Raw genomic sequence first — 20,827 nt, 5'->3', positions numbered from 1 at the left:
CTGAAGGTGATTGAGTCTTTAACAGTAAATATCACAAATGCACTTATATTTAGTTCTGCATTTATTTTTACTGTCTGGTTTAATAGAAAACTAGAGTCCTTGAGAGTTAGTATTACAAATGCATTTTTATTTAGGCTGTTGTTTTCCTTGGCTTATTTACTGTTTGATTTAATAGAAAACCAGAGCAAGTATAAGACTGCAAAGCACCCCTGACAGCCACGCATCACAGCAAATGGAAAAGAGGAAATGAGCGTATGATAAAAGACCACTGATCTCCAGATTATGTTATTCTGATGGACAGATTCTATTTAAGTCACCTGTCAGCAGCTGAGACGGAGGACATTTTCCTTGAAGATGGAAAACTCCTCGACAGGGGAAAGAAACCTGACTCTGGTGCCGTCTTTTGCAGACTGTGTCAATATACATACATAGATGGCCTTTTCAGTTGGCAAGACATATGATCTTTGCACATCTGCTGAATCCCTTGTCGTCTGCGCAGGAGCGCACGGCACTGTACTTGCCATCGCACCACAATGTAACAGGGAGCCCTAACCTCAGACAAAACAGCTCGCCAACCTGCTCATGCATGACAGGTCTACTTTTGTAACTCGCATCAAAATCAATGAACAGGCTTAGTCACAATTATAGAAGAAAATAGAATAGTCATCAGAACTGCCTTGTTAAGCTTTGAAGAAAAATCTGGAGTGTGGAGAGTATTTTCTGCTGCAAAGACACAATCATATAATGCATGTACTTGTATTTTGCACAATGAAGAGATCTATCAGAACACATAGTTTCTGAAAGGAAGCAAGCATTCAAGTATGGGCTCACAGATGAAATACAAGCAAAAACAAAGAAATGACTAGAACAAATGAGTCCTAAAAGGATGAACCAGGAGGGAAAAAGTCAATGTTACTGTACCAGTATGAGTAGAGCTGTCACAAGGAGCTGGCAAGATGGAAAGTCTTGCTCCATGCCGATCTATCTGTATTTGTTAATGTGAGCCTGATGTGATGCACTTCTCTCTGGGTCCAAGTGTGTCCCGTCTGCCTGCTGTCTCCTCTCTGACTTACTCACTTTGTTCCTTAAGAGTAACTTGTGGAAGTGGAGGAAAGGGGAAGGACTGGGACTGCGAGTGCGAGTGCGTGTTTGTGTGTGAGATGCATGAATGTGGGGGGAGGAATCAGGGAGATGGGGAGATGGGGGGGGTGATTCGAGCCCCATGAGTCCTCAGGTCTGGCACACTAGCCAATCAATAAATGGGCTTCAGTCAAGCGTGCTAGTTCAAACAAGGAGCTGGGCCAGCTGCAACTTCACAACTTCACACGTGTGCGCGTATTAGACAGTTAAAGAGAAGAAATAATGGCAAACAGACAACAAGTGTAAACCAGTTTTCTTCCTCCTTTGATTTTTTCCATGTCTTCTCCAAATATCTCAAATTTCTGTCTCTTATAATTCTCTTCTTCTCTGTGCTTGCTTTTCTCTCGGTCTATTCCTCTACAATTCTCACTCATGTCCCTGTTTTTCATTTCTTTGCTTTTCTTTGCTTTTCTACCTCTGGACCACTCTGCTATGGTGATTGCCAGCCCTGTTTTTTTTTTTTTTTTTTTTTTTTTTTTTTTGAAAGGTCCAAAAATTCTCAGTCATACTGTGAAACATTTAGAAAAACCAAGCGACGGGTTTTTCAGTTCATGCAAAGATCTGCTGCCTTCAAATGCACAACACAACCAGGCTCGTCATCTCATGTTCAGCTCCTAACTGTGCTTTAGTCTTTGAGGGTTTACACATGAAAGCCCCATGTAAATCAGATGACATAGTCTGGTCAACAAAGCTATCAGGATAGATTTTTCAGCCATGGTGACTTATTTCTGTTCCTTTATGAGAAAAGGGTCTAAAGGAGCTTCAATAGAGCCTTTCATAACATCTGGCAGTTTAAGTCAGAGAACATTTGCACTGTGGAGGTGGGGAACAAGCCAGGTGTCCCCTGGAGGGACAATTCCTCTGGTTGTAGAGAAAAACAACTGGTAAGACAGACAGCTCTTGGCAAAGGGAGAATACACTGTACTATACACTGAGCTTTCCACTTTTAATTCATAACTGCGTGACTCAAAAACAAAACCTGAAACACAACATTAAAAATAGTGCAGTGAGTGTTAGTGCCAACCCACTGGTGCCCCGTAATGTGACTTACAAGGTAGCAGGCTATCATTCAGGCATTCAACTCTGACGTTCCAAAGACAATAAAAACTCTGTGCCCTTCAAATCAAGACTTCAAATCCACCTCCCAATCAAACACCAAATCAAAAACCACATAATTGCTATCAATTAAGGGTGAGAGGAATGTGCTGCACTCCAGAGCAAATAGTCAGCAACCCTAATCACAACACTGGAACGGATGTCTTGACACTTAACCAGTACACACATGTGCACACACAGTTTTACATTTTCAGTTCTGCATCTTGAAGTCCGGTGCAGACAGTGTGGGACCTGCCTTGTTTGATTTGGTAGTGGTAAATGTCTGAACACTCTGTGAATTGGGGAATTATCTCAAAACACCACCCCCATGTACACACACACACACATAAAAACACACTCAATCATCCACTTAACACCAGTGTATTTTGCGGTGCTAGCGGGGAATGATGTGGACGTGCGCGTTTTCACAGACCTACACAGAAATTATACCCCCATGCACCCTTAATCCATAACTTTCTGATATTTGCTTTCACAAGAAATCCTTCTCACATTTGCAAATGGATGACTACAGAAAATAAACTGTGGCATCGATGATGTGCCCAGAGTTTAAAACTAAACACCCGAGGAGGAAATTAATGTGTATGACTGACACTCACTTGGAGCCAGTTCCTCACCACAACATCGCTGGAGGTGTCTCCTGTCAGTTTAAACAATAATCTATGAAGACGATGAGGTGAGAAAAAATGATACACTGCATTGTTATTTCACACAAGAGCTGCTTGGATATTAAGTTGCATGAGGGAAGCGTGCAAGATGTAGAGGATCCAGGGAACAGATTGACCGCAGTCAGTCATTCCTGGGTTGTATTTTGTAGATTTGGCCATCGTTTCTCTAATTTCAAAAAGACCACTACACCTGAGGGCAACTGCTGAGATCTTGGAAAGGGGCAGAATCATCACAACTACAGCAATAGTGAAATTTTGAGATGATTAGATGAGTTATATCCAAGCCGTCTGTTTGTTATGTTAATTGAACAATGAACAGATTATTTGATATGTTTTTAGAGGACTTATACATTTGTAGATGTTTTAAATGCATGGCTGGGAAGGAAGGTTTGGGATCTATCGCGACAATATGCAATATTTTTGTGGAATTTCATGTGGGATTGGTGAGATGACATATGTAACCCAGGAATATGTCTATGGGTAAAATTTTGGCAATACTGTTTCTATATAAAGACAATATGAAATCAGGCAGATCTCATAAGACTGCAAGATCTACTGTGATTTTGCAGTCTTGTAACATGGTGCAGTAAACACGATACAGCAGATAGTAAAAAAAAACAACAACCTTTGAGTTAAGTTTAACAGTGTAATTCTGAAGTTACAAATACAAAAACTGGGATTTCAGCAGCTGAAAACAATCTGGACTAGTGTTTAATCATGACTTTAGAGCAGCAAAAATGTTACTACTTCACAACAATAACATACATAATGTCACCAGCCTAACAAAGTTAATTACATTTTTTTAATGTTTTGCATTTAAGCATCATCTCATGTAATGCATGTCATATGGCTACTTCTAAACTATTTCATTGTTGATATAGAACAATTATAGAAGAATTATCCATTTTAACATGTGCCATTATCATGAAATTAAATAACATACTACATGCTATGAGAAAAGATTTTGGTCAAAATATTTGGACATAATTTCACATTATTTTGAATTGTTATTACTACTTTATGTGCACAATTTGGTAAAGCTACATTTAATAAGGGGTCAGGACCTTGGCTCCAAAATGAAGCCAATACAGAAGTGCCTTCAAGCTTCAAAACCACTAACAGCCACTAGATGCTGCTCCAAAAAACCCTAGCTCGCATAGATTTACATTGGATTTTTCTCTAAAAATACTCAAAATTGTTATTTTTCCCCTGACAAATTCCAGCCCCATCTTTTTAATTAGAACCTCCAGTAAATCTTCTGGTGTTCCATCTTCAAATTTTCCTTCTGTTAAAAAGACATCAAGTTAAGTAGGAACAGAAAATTGATGTCTTCCATATTGGCACCATATTAGCAACAGCTCTGGTGTAGGTGTTATCAAAAAAATTCAACTAACAGGACAATAAAATAATTAACACTAAACAGCAGCCTCCTGACTCGCTAAAAAGGTAAAAACGATAAAGCAACGTTTTACTAAATTTAATATTAGTTCAACCATGACCCCTCATGCTCCTGTGGCTCTGCCCTTTTTGTCCAGATATGATCACTTCCAGCTCCAAAAAGCCAACAGGGTGACTGGAAAATCACAAACTTCTGGCTTCAAAACAACAGTTCAGAAACCAAGGGATGATGTTACTGTTTCTCAGGCCATTCATTTACAGACAGTAAGATAATCGATTGTCACAGGACAGCAACATTTTACTGGACTAGCCACTGTTAGCTTAGAAACACAGTCAGCTAACATTAAAAGACAACCAGTTCCCAACACAACATAATTCATTGGAAACTTTACACATGCATAAGTTAATCTTCTATATTTACTTTTATATATATTTCTTTCCTCCACAGAAAAAAGTATAGACAGCTATGATAAAGATGGCCAGAAACACCCAAGTGATACCTATTACCTGCAACCAAGAGCTACAGCTAGCAAGCTAAATTGTAGGTTAACTGGTAACTGACCATTAACAGCTGGTAACACTTTATAATAAGTACACACTATGAAGCATTAGTTAAGTATTAACAAACACTGAATTCATCATTTATAAAACATATTTCTGACATGAATACTCATTAATATATGGTTTATCAGCACAGTAATAATGGTTTTACTCATTAATAAGCTCATCTACAATGTGCTTAATGATTGTTTTTTCATACTTTATAAATTATGGATTCAGCATTTAAACATTTCGAATTCAGACAAAAGTGTACTAATGGTGAGTGAATATGTTAGTGTGTATTTTATACTAACTCACACATTTATTTTCCTATAAACCTATAAACAGTTATTAATACAAGAATTCATTTTTTGCTGGTAGTCATAAAGCACTTACTACTCATTAATTAAACATATGGTGTGAGCTCATCTAAAGTGTGGACTATCTATGCCATTAAAAAGCATTTACAAATGTGATTTAAAGGCTGGAAATGCCTAAAGACTCATAAAAGTCTCAGTTATTCCAACAAAGGAAAGACAGCACATGGGATTATCAAACAAACTGCATGATTGAATGGTGAATGATTACACTGGGGAACACTCATTTTGTTGCATTTAAAAAAAGACTTTTCTATAGTCAATTTGAGTGTGCTGATTTCAAATCTGAAGTCGTTTTTTGTCTGCAAGCTACAGATTTTATGCAATTTGACATTTTTATTTATTTTTTAATTTTTCGTTATTAAAGGAAATTGCGATATCAGCCACAATTCTTTTGTTCACTTGAATCTTAAAACGGTATGAAAGTCATTTCTGTACATTTATTAAGGCAAAAGAAACAGAACATTAAAATGTGATTTGAGAGTAAATTACACTATTGTTGGTTGTGCCGTATTTTCTGAAAGCGTTTCTTAGAAAACATCAATCTCTATCCCAAAGTTAGATTAGCATCCTTCAGAACATCACCACAGCTGATGGAAGCGTATCAATTTTCTTTGTGTATTTTAGTCAGGCAGGAATTTGCGTTTGTAACTTTTGCGTTTGTACACTTCATCTGGGCAATCTCGTTTAATGCTCCAGCAGTAGTCAGCCATCATACTTTTGTCCCAGCGCCCTTGGTAGCGTTCTTCCATGATCTTTAGGTCTTGGTGGAATCATTCTCCTTGTTCGTCACTCACAGCCCCCAGGTTGTCAGGGAAGTGATCAAGGTGGCTGTTCAAAAAATGAAGCTTGATGCTCATATTGCACCCGAGATCATGAAAAGCGAGGAGCATTCTGTTCACAAGTTCACTGTAGTTCTCCGCCTTATTGTTTCCAAGGAAGTTCTGAACGACTGCCACAAAGGATAACCATGCTGCCTTTTCTAATGCGGTCATCATAGCAACAAACTGATCATCACGAATTAGGGTTCGAATCTGTGGGCCATCAAACACGCCTGCTTTGATCTTCTCAAATGATAACCCTGGTAAAGCTGTGATGATGTGATGGAAACATTCACCTTCGGTTTCCAGTGCCTTGACAAATTGCTTCATCAAACCTAATTTGATGTGAAGAGGAGGAAAGATGATCAAAATATTAGAAGCTATCTATATATATGGACGTGAAAATGCTTGTACATGGTTTAGTTCACATTTGTACAATTTCATTAACCTCAAATTGCATACAAACTGGAGCTTGTAGAGAAAAACTAATTTCAGATTTGAAATCAGCGCCTAAAACTCCTTCAGAATCAGTTAAAATATCCAATGCAACTCAAAGTTACTGAAAAAGTGTTCCCCAGTGTTATGATTATGAATGAGTAATAGTAAAACATTTATAACTGTGCTTATAAACCATATACTAATGAGTATTCATGTCAGAGATATGCTTTATAAATAATGAATTCAGAATTTGTTAATGCTTAACTAATGCTTCATAATGTGTACCTATTATAAAGTGTTACCTTAACAGCTATATGTTGGTTTGTGTTTGGAGTTTTAATTGGTTGAAAACATTAAGAAACATACATTTCAGTTGGAACTGATTATTGAAAATGGCATTTATTATTTTTCCCACATACTTAAAACACTAGTCTAAGCGTTTTGGGTGCCACTGTAGCATATGTTAGAATACTTAGTGTTTGCACAAAGTATCACATTTATTTTTTTCGAAATGAGTTGTAATACTGTCACTTTCAAGTGGCGCTTTTACTTTGTGAAATTTATGTGACTGCAAGTTTTAATATCAAGTAAAAACTTACCAAGACTGCTTCTATCATCACTCACTGCAGCTTTAAGTTTTTACAAGAAACGCTCCCACATTCATATGTAAAATGACATTGTGTTTTAAGTCTTATGAAAGGTCAGTAAGTGGGCTTTCCCTTTGCAACAGAAGGTCTTATCCTCGACTCCTCTGGGATAGGATAAAAACGACAAATTAAAAGATCGCTCTGTGTTTGATGACCAAAGTTAACAGGCCCTCAGTTCTTGGTGAAAGAGACAAATGAAGCTAAAGTTACCAAGGACTGACATTACGTTCCACTCAAGAGCTCAAACCGTTGACTCCCACATGTTGACTTGGTTCAAGCAGGATAAACATTAGCCTCCCGCTACCCCCACAAGCGACGTATGTGTGTCCCAGCGTGATTTACACCAAAGTCATTGTTTAAAAAGCTTTCTGGGCCATGGTATAAAATGTTTTACCAGGACGGGAATTTTACGACCTGCAGCTGAAAATCAACCACACTTCCACATGTGCCCCCACCCTTTTACAGAAAAAAAAAAAAAACCTTGAGGATTAAAATAAAGATGTAATTCCCTGACAATCGGATAAATCCAATTTAAGCCAGATGGGAGAGATGCAAAGTGGCAAATCATCGACATAGAATAAGCCATAATACTTACTAGTATACTCCCTACAGATTTATATTATACTTTATAACTCTATTTACTTTATTGAGCATTAAACTTTTCTGCTTTTTATCTGTTTCTACCCACTTTACCTCTGATTACTTGTTCATGTTCACTGACTGGTCTTCAACAGAACATTGGAAACCTGGATTGCTTTGTCTATGAGTGATAGTAATATTTGGTTTCAGTATTTACTGGTAACCTGAAGATGACAGATTTATAAAGCCATAAGCACACCTTTGCAAGGATACTGTATCATGTTTAAAGTGGAAGGAAGAACAGTGCAGTGTACAAACCCATTCTATGGATAAATAATGTGCACAAAGGGAGGAGGAGAACAGCAAATTGGCCCTTTATGGACCCATCTCTGCTGGCATACAAAGCAGCAGACCTTCTGACTGCATGAGAGAGAAACTCCCCATGGCTCTGGAGGGGAAGACATTTGTTCTGCCTGGATATTGGTCCCAGAACATTTTACAGCATGAATAAAACAAAATGATTTGCTTCTCAGCTGCATTTACAGGTCTTGTCAAGTTGTGTGGATCAGGACATCCGGTGACAGTCGTTCCAACACATAAAACTGAATATATTTTACTTTTGCTATAAAAACAGGCTAAAGGATAAGTGAGGTTAACATGATATCAATATATTGTATGTTCCCAAAATCATCACCTGTCACAGTTATTAGATTTTTGCCTTATTGTAGTTATATGGGTTAAAAAAAATCATTTTGCATATAGGGAAATTTGCCTTGTGCTTCGACCTGCATCTATAACACATAAAACACATTCATCATACAGAAAGCAGGAAAAAGTGAGACTGGAAGACATAGTTAATTTACCCAGAGAACACACAACAGGATATTGTATCATGTTTTAGGCATGTTTGTTTTATCCAGCTTTGTATGAAGATAGATGAATAACATAACATGCTGCAAACTTTTAAACCCCCTCAGTCAAATATAGTGTAAGATTCTGTTGAAAGTTACTGCCCTATAATTTAGATTAGATTATCTTTGTATAAAACCTATTACATACATATTTAAATTTGAAAGTACTCAGATATTATAACTGCACAAGGCCATTTGACCTTGAAAAACTAGGTCAAAGTCACATGCCAAGATGCATCCACAGTATAAATTTGGTGTAGATATCTCAATGCAGTCTCCAGATAATATGATTATGTTGTTGAATGGACAGACAGACAGATGACAAAATGATTAGAACACTCCTTAGAGGGGTAAAAACTAACAAATATGTTTTCCAGTGTTTGAGATTTCACTGACGACCTTTTAAAAGAGTTGTTTGTGAGGTTTGTGCTTTAAGCCTTCTAAAAATTAAATTGTTTATGGAAATTTACACTGCCTATAAATTTTTAATAAAATTGTTTAATGTCTTCTCATGAAATGATTGTGGACTTATTCTTGATAGATATGTGTAACTGGGACTCAGTATATAATCATTGCACCTGGTCAAAGGTGATTACTGATGTGTATAAATAGGAATAAAAAGAGGAAGGTTTCTGAAAACAAAATTACTCCACCACTATGGGCTAATTAGACTATTTAGAAAAAAAATACTTTTCAGGCTTTTCCAAAGATGTGAATATATTGTTTGTATTGCAGAAATCTGTAGTGAACTTGCAACCTTGACCCATCTTTGTAGTAATACAACTTGGTACCACTAGAGTGAGTGGTGAGCCACTATAGCATTGAGTCTACTGGAGACTCAATTTACCTGTCCAACCATCTAGCCTAATAGCAGAGGAGAAGTAGCCCACCCAGTTGATTCAATCCCATCCTTTATTAAACTGTAAGAAAACCATCCATTACCACGAGTGCTACATGTCACTGTGAGAAACTACATTTCAGAATCTAGAAAAAGAAGTCAAAAAACAGAAGTAAAACAAGAGTCAATGAGACAGCCTGTAGTATGATGCTAAAAGTTTGTTCTAAACCAGTCGGCTGGAGATGTAGCCATGTTTTCATGTTTCATTCATTTGTTTTTTCACAAGAAACAATGGAACATACACTTAAATAGCACATGGCATAAAAAATGGTTTCAATGATAAAACATAGTGCAACTCAAGGTGGCAAAATGTGCACAACATTTTACTAGCATCCATTATCTATCGACACATAAACTGGGACAACGCGGTCACACAATTATTCACGAGCGTCTGCAGCTGAAGGAGATTCAAACATCTTAAACGTTCAGTATCATGACTTTACACAAACTTGTGCAGGTTAAAATCAATGAACCAAACACTTTCAGTGCTGAATGGATCTAAAGGATCACCATAAACAGATTCAGAGATCTGGACACAGTGGTACTACGGACTGAAGAAGCAGAGCAGTGAAGCCTTGACACCATGAATGAAAGGAGATACTGAACTACAGATGACTACAGACTGATGCTACATTTTAGACAGATGGAGAAATGTTGTTTTAATACACATCTACTGTTAACAAAAAGGTTCACACTTCTTAAAGTGAGTTTTCAGTGTAGCATTTATTTAGTGGAAGCAGTTGTTGCTTATTGATACATTACTGCATCTTCTATTAAAAGTTGTGCATTTTTTAATGTCAAAACTATAAACCAGTCCTTTTGCTGCTGAATTTTTAAATTTATTTTATTTTAAAATTTCTTTTGAAGCTGTAACATGATCAATTTCCTCGGTGCAGAATTAGTATAGGATTATATTAATATATATCTTACAGTTATCAGACCATCAAAAGTCATCAAAAACAATGGTTATACAATCAAGTACTAATTCCTGTGTGTATCATGTGACTAAAACAGACAGAAAAGAAAACATGGAATGTCTAAAAGCACTGTTTTTGTCAGTACAATGCCATAGATATTGATGTAAGAACTGAAGTGATTTTGGTTATTATCAAGAAAACATGGAAAATGGATAGAAATCAGCTCTGAAATTGAACTCTTATAAGCTATTTTTATTGTTATCATTATATTTGTCCAAACAAATGTACCTTTAGTTGTACCAGGCATTAAAATGAACAAGAAATAGAAGAAAACAAGGGCGGTCTAATAATTGTATACTGTCTTATTTGATCATTCATTCAGTAGGTTTTCTATATTTAAATTGCACGACTATGCCAGTATCATGACAGCCCTAGATGATTTTAATACAACTCAAGTCCAACCTTCTTTTTAAAAGCAAAAAAATACACAAAATTTTTTTATTATAACTTTATAGTAATGTTTTGAATTAGCCAGTAACCACAACCTGATCCCATCTGAGCAAACCTCTTGCTGCCGGCAGCGCAGAGGAGGAACGGGGCGAGTAATTAAGAATCAGCAGTGACATTTACTGCTTCCTGAACCTGCGTTCATATGTCCTCAGCATCGAGCTTTTCCCATTAGCACATCCAGGAGAGCTCATATGTTTTAGCAGCTTTCTGGTGAACGCTCAGACACGGTCCCTCTATGCATCAACAGTGCCCCCCGCCCCCCCTTTCCCCAACACACGCCTCCCTCTTTAACCCACGCTCGGCCACTGCGGCGTTTTAAAGAGGGTATGACAGGAGGGGATGGGCATAAATTAGCCGTGTAAAGCCGCTGGAGTCGGCTAAACTGGCCCGCCAAGGTGGGCTGGAAGGAAACTGGGGAGCGTGGGACCCACATCCAGGTCTGGGCAGACTCGAAGCACCCTGGATTATTTATGGACTCTTACCCAGAATCAAACCCTGTGCTTTAAAATAGAGGCCATACTGCCACATCATCTGGATATTATAACCTCTCAGAACAGGTTTTCTGAAAATAAACTTCATTTTTTTGTGAAAACTGAACACAAATTGATGGAAATAGTTGACAATAATGCTGTAGACTTTTTTCTTTCAGTTCTAAAATAAAACAGAAATAGAAAAGCAAGGATATAAATGGAATAAGCGCTGGAGTTCTTCTTGTTTTCTAGTTTTTGGAATTGCCTTGTTATTATTTCTATCAACGTTTATGCAAGTATAATGTAAAAGAGAGCTCTACTTCAATACTCTGAATGAAAATAAAGAATAAATTAGTGTGTTACAGACAGAATTATGTACTTAAGGACACCAACCCTTTAAGACAGTTGGATTAAATATCAAGTAGCTACCTCAAAATAGATGCAAAAGCAATATTAGCTAAATAGAGTCACTATATTTTACTTGGCAAAGTATTAAACATGCAGGTGATGTCCTGCTTTAGCTTGATCCAATGCCCAAAAGAGGCCGGGGAATTTTAATATCCTTTTTTTCTCCAAATCCTGTTGACATTAAACAAGTTAAGTAACTGCAGCACCAAATACTGATTTCCATAAGGGATCACTTGGCCTTCAGTTTGGTCCGCATATGCTATTTAAATATGTACATGTAAAACCCAAACAGGATGTATTTAACTCCAAGTACTGCAGCCACAAGCACTGTTTTCTTTCCATGGCTGACACTGCTATATGTTGAAGAACACATCTTCTCCTTGATTGTCCTGTGAAACTGAACAGAAGACATTACTGGTCCATCTGGGCCTGTTCACATTTAACACACATCCTGCCTTTGTCATCCCTTTCGACCTTAACTTCTTCCTGTCTGTCTGCAACTAACATGCTTCGGCTTCCCGGTGCATTTGTTTTAACCCATAAAGACCCAAACATTCATGGGCGACCACAATTATTCACTGATATAAACCGCTAAATACCTGTTGATCCACTAAACCTATCAATACATGTAAATAATTGGTGAAAATGCAAGTTGTTATCTTTTCATTCATTTGGAAGTTCAGGGCTTCATAGTTACCATGGAAACACTGTCATCCTCCCCAACACCAGCCGCTTTTCCATTGACCCTCAAATTGCGCAAATATAACTTGCGCACAAAAATTTGCCTAATGGAAAAACAGCAATTTCACCAAAAGCCTAATTTTTCCATTAAAAGTTTTTGCACTGGAAAGAGGTGTTTTTTTCGGGCATAGCACAAATGGTATATCATGCAAAACTGCAATGGAAAGACCTTTTTTTCACAACTAAAGTCAGTTGAATTAAAAAAACAGATGTTGATGTATGTTACAACAAGCGAAGAAGAAGAAGAAACATGTCGTGGCATGTGTGGACACACCAGGAAAACCGATCCTTTTTTAATTTAGTACGAGATAGAGGGGTAATAAATAATAATAATAATAATGAATATATCTGTAAATCAACACCATATTTACGTTTGTCACCATGTTTATGGAATGACTTCTTGTGTCATCTCACAATAATAAATTAACAAATCATCGCATTTGTGATTTAATGGAAAAACCGACATTACGCACTTCTGTTTTTTCGACATTTAGTATATATTGGTAAAGTTTTGCGCAGATGTCCAATGGAAAAATGACTACTGATTCACCAGTAAAACCCATGGAGTTTAACGAATGACAATGGGTGGAGACACCTAGTTTATGTTCAGTTTATGACTGAGTTTTCTGAAAAAAATTGTCTTTTCATCAGTTTTCTCGGTTTTGGATACAATAACTTTCAATTTTAGTCTGAACTTTAACGAGCATTTACATAATCAGTACATTAAATATGGGGGGGGGGGGGGGGCTGAAAATTCCATAGCCTGACTAAGAAGGAGTTATTCCACAGCAATGAAACTTGGCATACATTAAATTCAACCTCTCCTGATACTAATCGCATGGTTTCCTTCCAGATAAACCCACACTGGATAAATAATTAAGGACTTTGAAAAGTAGTACCAGAGACATTTCGTGAACCATCTGTGGCACCGTGGTCTTATCAAAATGTCTGCAGAAAAAGGGGTTAGCCCCCAAGGACAATCATGCTGACATGGTTGCTATAGGGGATGATGCTCCAGCTTTATCAACTGTGCAAAATTGGGAAGCTGAATTCAAGAGGGGTAGGGAGAACGAGGGAGGGGAGAAAAGCAAGCATTTTCATGAAATGTCTGCAGTACTACTTGTCAAAGTCCTAAATTATTTATCCAATGTGGGTTTATCTGGAAGGAAACCATGCAGTTAGTATCAGGAAAGGTTGAATTTAATGTATGCCAAGTTTCATTGGTGTGCAATAACTCCTTCTTAGTCAGGCTATGAACTTTTCAGCCCCACCCCCGCGTATGGGAAAATACATGATTTTCACTTAAAATGCAAAATACAGAGAATAACATTCAAGTAAATGGTGGTAAATCACTTAAGAAAGACAAAAAATCATTTAGAAACTACCAGAAAAGCAGCACTGGGTCTTTACGGGTTAAGTACGCTTTTGAGAAATCATCTTGTCTTTGTACAGACTTGTAAACGGCTGTAGATGAAGCTACAGCTGACTCCCTAAGATAGTGTTTTCTATCTTATGACATAATGCCATAAGTCAGAATGTAAGAGGAAGTGAAACATCTGGGAGTTAATCACTGTAATCAAGAAACATGTGTATCGGTGATCAACAGCTCTCTCTGTTTTATCAGTCTGAGGCTTTTTATGGAGTGATTCATTTATTGCTTGTCCCAGTAAAAGCTGAAACACAACAAATACTGATTTGTGCGACGGGGGAAAAAAGCAGTTGAGTTCTGCTGAGTACCTGAACTTGTCGCAATCACTCCGAAGAAAAAGGGAGTAAACGTCGCAGCTCAGACCTCATGATTTGGCAGAAAATGAACAAGCGGTGGAACTGCTGTGAGGGTAATCAAGGTTTGGATTCCGACCAAATCTATCCTCATAAAGGCTTCTTAACAAGACAACTGCAGTTCTTCTGATGATTACTAGATATTTTTCTTTGTAAAGGGTTTAATATATTACCTGTTTGCTTTAAAAATATGACTTAATTTACTTTAGTCTGAGGTTAGCACCACTTTCCTACTCAAACTCTTAGACAGCTTGTTCAGCAAACTGTCTGGGAAATCTTGTGTCATGATGGCAATATATTCCAGCCATTTGCAGCAGTAATTTGTGGTAATCAACACAATGAAACTGGATACTTTTGGCTGCAATAACATCCATCAGGATCTCGAAATATGACATCTATAGTCATATAAGGATCCACAGCCACTCTATAAAGTGTGTACTAAAATGTTGTGGAAGGAAGAAGAAAAATGAAAGGACATGAGTGCAGGAACTGAGCATAAAATAATAATAATTTTAAAAAATCCAAAACAAGGAGTGTAATTCAATCAAACAGCTAATTTTAGTAGGACTACGCCAAGAGACACAAAGTCGATATTCAGATTTGTAGTGAAACAATGTTCAAATCTACAAAACAGGTCATATTGAGCTGCAGACATGAAACAGGCTCTATACTTAACCTCTTTAATTGCAAAACGAGACACAACAGTTCACCAGCAATTTTTCATGCAGAGACACCAAGCAGGAACTCCAAATAAAAAGGGGCACCTGGTTTGTCTCACCAGCTTATTATTCATGATGTGTGAGCGCCAAGTATTTACACTTTGACTGAGTTGAAGCTTTTCTAGCCACAAAAAGACGTGTCTGATCTCCTGTAGATGCTACATGCGGCTAAGGTTTCTCTTTTAACCCCAAAATTGAGTCACATCGGTAACATGTGTTTTTCATTTCTGAAAATGTATTGTGTGTTGTCTTTGGCTCCGAGATGATCAGAGAAAGTGATAGTAATATGATAAAGGTGGTCAAAGGAGGCTTTAACCCTTGGAGTGTCCTCTTAAATCTGACATTTTCACTTGGTTAAATAATGATGTAATAACATGGAGTTCATGGGGACGTGTGTACTTCAGTGCCTTGTTATGACCTAGACCTGACCTAAAATATGGAAATGATTAAGAATAAACAGATGACACCTCCAGCACATTGTTCCAATTCCCCTTGAGCAATACAAAAATTCACTGAATCTTTTATTCTCATCCAATTAGGTTCTCAAGCGATTACTCATTCCCAGATGAGGGCTGTCTGTGGCTTGCACTAGCCAGTTTCTTTTCTTCAAGTTCTTTTTGGAATTCCAGTTTGATAAGAAAACCCCTTGGATCTTGGTTTTTTCTAACTCCTAAAAAACACCAGTCATCGCTCTTGATCACTCTGAAAAATTATCAAATGCATAGAAGAAAAACACATTAACCCCTTTTAAAGCTCACACTGAAAACCTGATTCCTTAATGTGAAATGAATGATGTGACATAAAGCCCTTATGCAATATGCATAAGCAAAAAATAAAAGTTTGCCACGGTGCTGGGGCTGCTGACAGCTCCTTCAAGCCGTCACACTTCAACACATCAACTGGGTTTTATCCTGCAGCACCCGCATTTAGACAGAGGAAACAATCCATCAGCCTGTCGGAGTACAGCTCTGCAATCAAGTATTCCTTACCCATATGCTTCTGTAATCAGGTGGGAAACACCTAAAGGATGAAACAGTGGTGCAAAAAGTCACATGGGAGATGATAACATGAGGTAAAATCTATCACAAATCAATAGAAAGTAGAAAAAGAAGACAAGCGGTGACTGTGTTGATCTATATTTTCTCTATTTTTACACGGTCGAGCCCTCTTTTCTCTTTCCATTGTACTTGTATGAAGTTCACTGGATAGCGTTTTTCCTCAGTCTGTCCAAACCCATTGAGTAGATCACAGATCTTTATGGAAAAGAGCACTCACACGCCTGCCGTCCTGCCCTTCTTTTCCAAAACCACTGGCATATCAAATGCAGAGTGCTCACTAGTAGGTCAACAAGAAAATATGGCCCACGGGACGCATATTATGGTTTTTTACCGAAGCCTCAAGATAAACATGACTCAAAAAAATGCCCATCGTTCCATCCAAATTTCCCCTCAGACTCCTACTTGACAGCGGAGAGGAGTTCTAAGGCTCCTCTTCGGGACATCGGGCTGTTGTAGCATCGCACGCCAAGTTTCAGGGAAAAATATGACCACAAAATGACCAAAAAAAAAAAAAAGATAGTTGACATCATTGCTTGAGATTGGCTAAATACGAGCAGAGGTGAAAGACAGAAGAAGAATAGTGGCACGTGAACTAAATCCAGACGCAGCTTCTGACATGCTGTCGTTAAAGAAACTGATATTAACTTGTATCACGATGCAATAATCCCATTATTTGTGTCATTGGTGAAAAGTTAGATTCCATTGTGTTTAAGAGCTATTACATACTGAGCAGTTTACGGATGCAGCTACAGGACAGTTGTATACATTAAAAAAAGTCTTTTTCCAAATCTTGAAGTTTGTGGGTAGTGACTGCATGGGGAAATGTCAAATTATGTATCATATGGAGTTACAGGATTTGTGCTATGATGATAGGTTGCTTCAAGCCCTGGAAGCCTATATCTGTGTATTTGAGTATCTTGTGGGTAAGAGAACGAGAGAGAGATGGAAAAAGAAAGTGATGCGAAACTGTGTTGGGAAGCGTGTAATATCTAGACTGTGGATGTTTGCATGCCAAGTAATACATCATAAACTTAAATACACTTTGAGGAAAGCCAGTTTACTTTGCTTCGGGGTATGTTCTTTTAAAGTATTGTTGATATGTGGAAATTTAATCAAGTTTCTCTTTCACAGTTTACAAAACAGAATCCCAATGCGCACACTAATGAAATGAAACCTCATGCATCCTCCTTTACGGTTAGTGTCAAGTCCATGCTTGCCCAGGTGATGGAGAGAGAGGGAGAGGAAACATTTGGATGGATGACTGAGGAGTAACCGCACAGGAAAAGAGTTGCAATGGATCAGTTCTACCCCCATCCCATCCTGCTCCCACATTAAAACCCATACCCTGTTTTCCCTGGAGCTTTTGGGCTTACAGCTGTCTAAATATGCTACTGTAGTAAACTCCCTAAACAGTAAAGAGTGTGCACTGATACAGCAGAAGAGGAGAGGAGAGGAGAGGAGAGGAGAGGAGAGGAGAGGAGAAACAAGGAGAAACGAGGAGAGGAGAGGAGAGGAGAGGAGAGGAGAGGAGAAACGAGGAGAGGAGAAACGAGGAGAAGAGAGGAGAAACGAGGAGAGGAGAAAAGAGGGGAAACGAGGAGAGGAGAGGAGAGGAGAAATGAGGAGAGGAGAAACGAGGACAGGAGAGGAGAAACGAGGAGAGGAGAAACGAGGAGAGTAGAAATGAGGAGAGGTGAGGAGAAATGAAGAGAGGAGAGGAGAGGAGGGGAGAAAGGAGGAAAGGAAGAACAAGGAGAAATGAGGAGAGGAGAAATTATGTTTAAAGAGGAGAAATGAGGAGAGAAAAGGAGAAAAGAAACAAGGATAGGAAAGGAAAAACAAAAAGAAATGTAGAGGAGACATGGGGAGAAATGAAGAGAAACAGAAATGAAAAGGGGAGAGAAGAGGAGAGGAGGAGCTTGACGTCTAATCACCAACTGTTTTCTATCAGACGGACCATAAACATCTACTCTGAACCATATGATTAGCAGAACTGAAGAGTTACAGACAGAACAGACAGACACTCCAAGGATAAATACTGATACAAAACTGGTACAACTCAACTTAGAAACCACTAAAAAACAGAAAACATTCCTCAATTTCTGCAACCTTCATAGCTCAAGAGCAGCATCTTGTGTCTTAAAGCTATAACTACATTCCCATTTTCAGACTCATCATTCAGATCCTCAAAGTTGTGCTCTTCACTATAAAGAAATCATTATGTTATTTCAGACAAAAGCCTCATAAAACAGCTGAAGCATAAAGTGTCCATAAGTAACTGACCAGCTAGATTTGGTTCAGATGTTCATTCTGTGCTGGTATAATGCAAAGAAGTTAGGAACTGTCCATGCAGGAGATATATACAGTATATGTGTGTATAACCTTATGTATATGGATATAAATACACATATATAACCAGGTGGACCTCTGCTAATGTGCAATAATAGAAGTCATCTGTGATCTTAATCCTGTGTGAATTTGTAAAGTATAAATTCCACCACAAACTAGCTTCACTAATTCAGCAAACAGACGTCCTTTGTATTTAGTCCTGCACGTGCGAATCTAGATTTCTTTAATTTGGTGGAATATGCAATATGCTTTGTTTCCTCTGTGTATTTATTCTGCCTGTTTTGCACTCAAGGACGATGGAGGCAGCGCTGGTGCTGATAAATCAAAGTCGTAAATTTGTATAAAGTGTGAATCCATCATGTTGCAATAAAGCAAAGATATTCACTGAAAGAGCAGACTTAAATCGTTGAGAGACTTTTTTTTCCTTATTACTTATCTGCTTATGTATTGATCTTTTCCTTTCTTTTCCCCTTGTGTCTTCCTCTCTTTCTTTCCACATCACCACATTCACACCACATACACATCTTACACATTTCACCACACACAGAACATTAACACAACCAAGACAGGACATTGATTTATACTACCTGGTCAGTCAGACTTTTTTTTTTCTTCTTTCATACATTACATGCCACACATCCTAACCCCCAACCCCCTCCCTTCCCCCACATAATGCTAACTCAATATTGTACATATTTGTACACAAGTTTCTTTGTCACTTGGTGTCATTTAAATAAAGGTTATGGGAAAAAAATCTTTGACAGTAGCCACTTCTAAAAACATGAATGGATGACATAATGACAACAGTAAGGTACATTTTTCTGTCTTCTAACAGTTATCTGTAAGTGTTTAACCAGCCCTTGACACCAGAATTGAGGAGTAATGTCAGTAAATTGAAGTAAAAAATAGATTTTGGTTATTCCATGTACAGGGTGACCCAAAAAAAACGGGAATTTTTGAAGTGCATATTGGCAGACATGAGCAAGTGGCAGCACTGCGAGACAGTGACCTTGAGCAAGTAAACACACCCCCATTTTAGTAACCATGGATCAGTGGAACGGGCAACAGCGTGCGTTAGCCATAAAAATGTTTTATAAAAACAGTTCCTTCGTTACACCTGAATTGAACAATTTTCCACACATTCAAGAAACCTGGTTTCAACAGGATGGAGCGACATCACACACTGCACGGCAATCACTGGAGGCTGTGCGAGAATTGTTCGGTAACCGTGTGATCTCAAGATTCGGTAACGTTCCCTGGTCCCCTAGATCGCCAGATTTGTCCGTTTGTGATTTTTTCTTGTGGGGCTATCTCAAGAGTAAAGTGTACATGACTTGACCAAGAACTCTGGATGAGTTAAAACAGAGAATTCAGGATGAAATTCACAGTATCCCAGCTGAGATGTTGCAGCGGTCAATGAGGAATCTCAACAGCAGATTTCAAGAATGCATTCATACAGGAGGACGCCACCTACAGGAAGTAATTTTTAAAAAATGGAAATTCCATCATTGTTTCTTAAATGGCGTGTTTTAAGGTTTCAATTACTATGAATAAAATATTTTTCTTCCATCACTCTTGGTTTTATTGGATTGTTAAAAAGTTCCCGTTTTTTTGTGTCACCCTGTTTATGCACTATATAAAACACAGACATGCAGAGTTAATTTCCAGATTACCAGAGGTCCAAAGGTTATACTAGTCCTGTGCAAATAAGGCTTTAATCAATTAAGTTTCATAGTTTAAATGGAATTTGCCACACTCCATCACTCAGATACAGGTAGACATTGTTTACTTTGTTGTTATTCATTAAATACAAATATCTGGGAGGAAATCCAAAGGGTTGGATTTGGAGAAGCTTAACGATGACCCATGAATGTGCAAACTTTTAGCATGGCTGCTTAGGTTATATCATCCTTACTTACTCTTTGTGTGTGTGTGTGTGTGTGTGTGTGTGCGTGCGTGCGTGCGTGCGTGCGTGCGTGCGTGCGTGCGTGCGCGTGTGTGTGTGAGAGAGAGAGAGAGAATTTTTTTCCTGCTTGACTAGAATTTATTTACTTGAGAAAATCCCTATTCGAACTTATTTATATTTCTGTTTAATGAAGCATAGTTTTAACATTGTTATAACATTCTGTCTCAAGCCTATTTATATAATTGTGTTAAATTAAATTATAGTTCAAGAAATCTTTATTATCGCTAAGGGAGACAAATTGAGTACAGCCAGCAGATCAACATAAAGTGCAACCAACAAAACAATATTAAATAACATGATTATCACCTTCAATCATTTGCAAACCCACACCCCTGGGAAACTCTCCCTGTGGAACAGAATAGTGTTGAATAAAATGC

At 37.9% G+C, this 20,827-nt stretch overlaps 1 protein-coding gene across 3 annotated transcripts in view; it reads right to left on the bottom strand.

Moving 5' to 3' along the window:
* The window catches only part of LOC115438871 (ADAMTS-like protein 1), a 148,245-nt gene that overhangs the window by 54,068 nt on the left and 73,350 nt on the right, over nt 1–20,827 (bottom strand). Inside the window, exon 1 of one of the 3 annotated variants that reach the window (XM_030162742.1) lies at nt 922–1,056. The exons of the other annotated variants lie outside the window; for them this stretch is intronic. Within the exon in view, the coding sequence (XP_030018602.1) occupies nt 922–975 (54 nt within the window). The 5' untranslated portion in view covers nt 976–1,056. Of the gene's footprint in view, nt 1–921; nt 1,057–20,827 lie in introns of those variants that run through there. 3 annotated transcript variants of the gene reach the window in all.

The sequence above is a fragment of the Sphaeramia orbicularis genome, chromosome 18 (genome assembly GCF_902148855.1).
Source record: "Sphaeramia orbicularis chromosome 18, fSphaOr1.1, whole genome shotgun sequence".
NCBI classification, from domain to species: Eukaryota; Metazoa; Chordata; class Actinopteri; order Kurtiformes; family Apogonidae; genus Sphaeramia; species Sphaeramia orbicularis.
This window is presented reverse-complemented; position numbering and strand designations above follow the sequence as displayed.